Source organism: Gavialis gangeticus, unplaced genomic scaffold (assembly GCF_001723915.1).
Source record: "Gavialis gangeticus isolate Ggan-Ray unplaced genomic scaffold, GavGan_comp1, whole genome shotgun sequence".
Lineage (NCBI taxonomy): Eukaryota > Metazoa > Chordata > Crocodylia > Gavialidae > Gavialis > Gavialis gangeticus.
The window spans coordinates 34,460,292-34,466,175 of NW_017729032.1; the positions used below are offsets into that span (position 1 = coordinate 34,460,292).

At 43.4% G+C, this 5,884-nt stretch overlaps 1 protein-coding gene across 1 annotated transcript in view; it reads right to left on the reverse strand.

Moving 5' to 3' along the window:
- The window catches only part of ALKBH8 (alkB homolog 8, tRNA methyltransferase), a 111,458-nt gene that overhangs the window by 96,734 nt on the left and 8,840 nt on the right, over positions 1-5,884 (reverse strand). Inside the window, exons 2-3 of the mRNA XM_019525351.1 lie at positions 4,495-4,688; positions 1,672-1,912 (exon numbers count right to left, since the gene is read on the reverse strand). Of these exons, the coding sequence (XP_019380896.1) occupies positions 1,672-1,912; positions 4,495-4,638 (385 nt within the window). The 5' untranslated portion in view covers positions 4,639-4,688. The remainder of the gene's footprint in view (positions 1-1,671; positions 1,913-4,494; positions 4,689-5,884) is intronic.

Sequence of the window (5,884 nt, forward strand, 5' to 3'; positions counted from 1 at the left end):
CCCCCCCCCCCCGTCCCCCAGTGGGCTTATTTTAAAGACTGGTGAAGCAAGTCAGCCAGTCTGGCTGAGAAGAGGCTCCTCCCCAGGGGAGAGAGGTAGAGGCCATCTCTTCCTAGCAGCTCACTGCCTCTCACCAAAGAGCGGGCTGTGGTCATAGAAGCCAAAGCCTTCCCGATGACACCAGCGCCACAGTCTTTGATTCACTACCTGGATCCTCTTCTCCCTCAGCCCATACTCTGGGACTGAGAGAATCAAAGAGAACACCACCTGTGCCCCCAGACCCTTTAGCCCTGCTCCCAAATTCCTGTAGTGCCTCATGACCCGCCTGGGAGCACTCCGAGTCATGTCATTGGTGCCCACATGAATAAGGAGCATGGGATAGTGGTCTGTGGGCTGGAGGAGCTTAGGAATCTTCTCTGCAATGTCTTGGATGCAGGCCCCCAGGAAGCAGCAGACTTCCTGAGCTAAGTGGTCAGGGAGGCAGATTACCCCCTCAGTCCCCATCAGGATGGAGTCTCCCACAACAAACACTTTACTTTTTGTCTTGGGGAGGGTGGGGGCAGTAGCTGCAGTTGGGCCTGTGTTGTCTGCGGGAGCTGGCAACTCAGCAGGCTCTGCTGGGGCTGCAAGAAGTTCATACCCATTGCTAAGCTCCGGCGGGGCAGGGGCCTTGGTGTGGTGGGCCTAAGGGCCCTTGACCACCTTGGTCCATCCCCTTGACTGGACAGAATGGGAGGTCCCGGAGTCCTCCCTTGTCCTGGAGGGAGACCATGGTCTACCCTCCGGCTCCCAGGGGAGAAGGGCCTGGCAGTAGAAGTCTATCTCCCGCTCACCTTCCCTGATGACACAGTCTCTGGACTGTGGCCTGGAGCTCCTCCAGCTGGTGTGCTGGAGACCCCAAAAGGAAGCAGACCCTACAAGGGGAGGTAGCCATGCTCCCAGGCTCCAGAGCCTGATAAAGAGACAGGCAGCCCCCGCAGCGAAGAGCAAGGGACTCCATCTGCGTGGAGCCCGGAACCATGGGCTCAGTCTGGGTGGCCGTCTCTGAGGTGCCAGAGGCGGCGGGCCTCAGATCCCGAGGGGACCGACCCTCGGGATACGGCGCATGCCCATTATGAATAGTTACTTTTGTGATGCTGCATTCCTCTCAGTTACAAATTATTATTTTCATGTTGTAGGACAAGCCGATCTTTATATTAATTTATTCATACATTTTGTTTTGCCACAAAAAAATCCATGATCTGTGAAAGCACTTGCAAATATTGTGCAACAGTATGAATTAAAGTAAAAATTAAAACGCAGGAAGAAATCAAATTTAAAAATGCAGCCTGGAATCTTCAACCTTCCCCTGCAAGACTTCTTGCAATCTTCCTCTTGAAGACTTCCTGCAACCTTGGAAGTCTTCAAGAGAAGCCTGGACAGACACCTTCCTTGGATTATTTGATCTCAGCAGTAGTCCTACCTAGAACAGGACGGTTGGACTAGATGATCTTCCAAAGTCCCTTCCAGCCCTTAATTTCTGCGATTTCTATGAATCCTGGCTCCATAAAAAAAAAAAAAAAAAAATCATGCAGAGTTTTGTCACTAACTTCACTGGGACCACTATAATTCTGACAACTCAAAAGAGACATGAAAACAATGGTGCTTTATGAGACAACAGAACATTCATACCTTTTCTCACAAAGTTAACATATAAAATAACAGTGTGGCTGGTGTCCTCCAGTATTAGCTCTTTTCCATTGAGAGTATTGCAGGCTTTCTTGGCTTCTTCTGTCGTTCCGTATTTCACAAATGAATAGGGTTTGTTTGGAGGCATTAAGAGTGCTTCCACCAATCCACATTCCTCTACTAGCCTGAGTAGTTGGTGTCTACTCACTCCATTACCCAGACCTCCATTGGCAATGACCAGGTTCTAATTAACAAAAATAAAAATAAAAATAATCAGTGTTGATCACAAGTTTCTCTGTCTGAAAACTGCAGTATTAGCTTGTACTGTGAAAACTGCACAAGCACACCTGTATGACGAATAGAAACAAAACTGTTATCTCACGAGCAGTCTGTGATTGCTCTGCTTGATGTTCCAGATTAAACATTTATATTCCGGTTAATCTGGTATGTCAGGATCAGAACTAAAGCAACCATTATTTGTTCCATATGTATTTTAATGGCCAGGATTTTACAGAGTTATAGTCTACCTGGTAAAAACACCCGTGTGTGTGTGTGTGTGTGTGCGCGCGCGCGCGTGTGGTAATCACAGCACTGCCTACAAACTGATGCATGGGTTACTGATGCATGGGTTCTAGCTACACCATTACTTTCAGGTGGCAGACAGTGAAATTGATAGCTGCCAGCAGTTTCACTTCTCCCGAAACTGCTGTTTTTGTCTGGAAATTTTGCAGGAGGTTACGCCAAGGAAAGAACCAGCCTCAGACAGAAGTTAACCTTAGACAAAGGTCCTTTACAAACATGAAAGGGAGAAAGGAGACTGGTCATCCAGCCTGAACATTATTTAGGTTATCAGATTGTGTGGGTGGTTTGTGAAGACTGACTGTTTAACTGGCACAATACAAATAGTTGTCCTGTTGTCATTATGTTAAAAAAATGTTTTTAAATATTTCTTTTGCAAAAGATACATAATTTTAGAAAAATGTAAACTATAAAGCTTAATTGACTTCTGAATAGTTATGTTGCCATGTTTGAAGATTGAATTTAATCAATTCCAGTAAAACGGAGAGGGCAAATGAAAAATAAGAAGTATGGAGTCTGGTATCAGTAGCCCTGTATAATTAGCAAGACTTAGCTCTGGTTGGCCCCAGAAAAGCAGCTCTCTTTCAGACATTTTCTCTCTTCAGTATCTTTCCCGAAAAGTTGCAAGCAATCTTTTTTTTAGAGCATTTCTATGAAATGTTATATTACCCTATTTGAAAGCAGAAAATAGAATACTCTACTCTTTCAAGAAGAAGCAAATAGTTCTTCGAAACAAAAGTAAGTTAGCATGAAAATCAAAAAAAAGAACTAGTAAATAAAAAAAAAAAAGAGAGATTTTAAGGGTACCAGCATCCTAACAGTGAGTACTGGGTTCATGTATGAGCTCCTACTGACAGCATACCTGTGTGGTAGCTCAGTTAATGCTATTATATTGAGGACATTATCAGCTTCTGCATTAAAGATAGTGTTTTTCAGAGGTTTTACAACCCAACCACAATGCAAAATGTAACAGTCGGGTTTGAAACAGCAAATAGTGAGCACTAGGTTCATAGCTCATAGTTGTATAAGTTCATTGTCATATATGAGCTTAGTCAAGAGTAGAATTTCAGGAGAGTTTCATCAATACCCAATCTGTGCACTGAACCACAAAAGTCAGAGTATTTCTCACCATCTGTTCTACACTCAGCTTCAAATTCTGACTTACTACTAGCACTAATAGGCCTAGAATTAGGCATATTACCCACACAGAAAAAAAGAACAACAGTCTCAGCTCTAAAGCTTACTATGTGCACTTGAATTTCAGATCTTAGCATTTTCCTACATAGCCACCTTCTCTGAAATCCTGATGACAACCAAGCCCAACTTTGCCACAGCACTTGCAAAACAATCAGCTACTATATATGAATGAGAAAGTCTGCAGGCTCAAGCCGTGAGATAGAGGGGACACTGATAAAGAAAGCATGGTCACCAGTTTAGGGAGGAGATTACTGCAGAGAAAAACAAAGTAGGAAGGATTTCTAAAAGACTATCTTAACAGAGAGTTTGAAAAAGAGAGAGAGTTTTATGGAGGAGCATAGGGGGAAGGAATTAAAGAACTATGCAAAGCTGAAAGCAGGGAAGACTAAGACAGTAACATGGAAAAAGAAAAGGAGGCTGTAATGTGACATTAACAGTATATAACATACCAATAAAACAAACGTTGAGTCTCAAGACACCCTTTTAAGAGTCAGTTTTCAGAGCAGAATTGTGATTTAGGTATCAAACTCATCTGGCCTCCACCACTCATCCAGCCAATGGGACCAGCCCATAGGCTGGAAGAATAGTGCTGTGCCACAAATAGCCCCTCTCTGCCAGGCCGGATCCAGGCACACCAGAAACCAGCTGCATGGTACTGGGCTTCCTTCCCTGGTGCTGCTGGGGCTTCAGTGCTGCTTTTTTCGCCCAAGTGCTGAGCAGCTAAGCTGGCAAGAGCACTGGCACTGGCACCCCAGTGGCAACTCAGGAAGAAGCTCAGCATCACAAGTGCTTGGCTGCCACCACAGAAACAATCCATAGTGTCGGGCCTCATCCAGGTGCCTGGCTGCCATCAGGAGAGGAACCTCCAACACGGATCACTCGGCTCTTTCGGCTAGATACAGATCACGGGCCATATGTTTGACACCTCTGCTTTAGCCACAGTTTGACATGGGCCACATTTGACACCTCTGCTTTAGCCACAAGTGAACTGAGGGTATGGATAGGCTATCCCTGCATACTGGCATAACAACAATAAGAGCTTCAAGTCACCTGAGTGGTGTGGGAAATGCATTCAATGCCCTCATGTCGCATTAAGGTATGTTGAGCCTTTATTTGTTTCCTCAATACTTTCTTCTTCATTTTACTGAGTTTCAAATTTTCTTGACGGGCATTGTCCACTTCCACGTCAGCCATCTGAAAAGTGAAAGCAACAGATAAGATACAAGATGTTGCTTTCAAGATTCCTAATGAAAAAGAAAGAAATCTTCATTAAGTAATTTATACAAAGGTCAATATTTCATTATTTTTAAAAAGCCATTGACACATGAAGCTCATATGTAAAAATATCAATTTCCTTTATTAGTAATAGCAACTACATTCTAATCTTTCCTTTACCATTAATCCTCCTGAGATGTTGGGTCAATATCCCTTGTCCATATGCAAAAAAAGAAGAAAACAAAAAACTCACCTCTTTCACGCTATTGTGGTGAGATTGTTTACCTACTTCACAAACCCTATTTTGTGAAGAAAGGAGATCTTCCTATACTTAAAGATTTTACAAACTCTTTTGGGGACTCAATCAAAAATAGTTCCCAAACTATCTTCTCCCTTCAATTCAACCCTATAAAGTTCTCCCACCAAAAAATACTCTTATTAAAGCACAGTCTAATTAAATAAAGATCAATCTGAAATGAAAATATTTCCCCCAAATTAAGACACTCTGGGGTCAGGAAGCCCTTTCAGTACAATATCTGATGCCAGATTCCTTTTTTCCACTTACGTTTTTTCCTCTTCATCCCCCTCCCCCATCTGTCATTTAGCATATATTCTTGCATACAATATGCACCTCTTCCCTAAAACTCAGCTTTCCAAAACTAAGTCGTGTATTAAGTGGGGAATCTGATTTTTTTGCTGAGAATAGGAGTACCCTGCTTTGATTCCACACTGCAGCAGCAGTTGCATTACTATTCAGGTAGCTGAGGGAGCCCGTTTACTTAATGGCTCATTTTCTTCACTCCAGAGGCGTTAACAAGCTTGATTAATAGAACATCAAGACAACATTTAAGGGCAATTTTGCTGTCTGCTAACTGCTCCTGGTACCTCTCCTATTCCACAGTCTTGGAGACTCTTCAGCTCTCTTCAGACCCACCCATAAATCTATGTTGGAGACCAGTGTTCAGTTGCAGCTAGGAATTCAGCTTTAGTTAAGCAGGAAAGGGAGACTGAGTCAGCTGAAGATAAAGCTCTGTCCCTGCTCTATGCAGCCATAATGCTGGAAAAATTGTTTTTCCTCATTCTGCCTGTGAAAAAGGCACGTATATTCCAGGCATGCTGTAAATAAGAAAATACAGTATTCACAAGCACATTCTGTTTATTCTTCACTCTGCCAGTCCCTCTGCTGGGCATTTTATTTAGTTTCTGCCAACTACCCCCCCCCCCG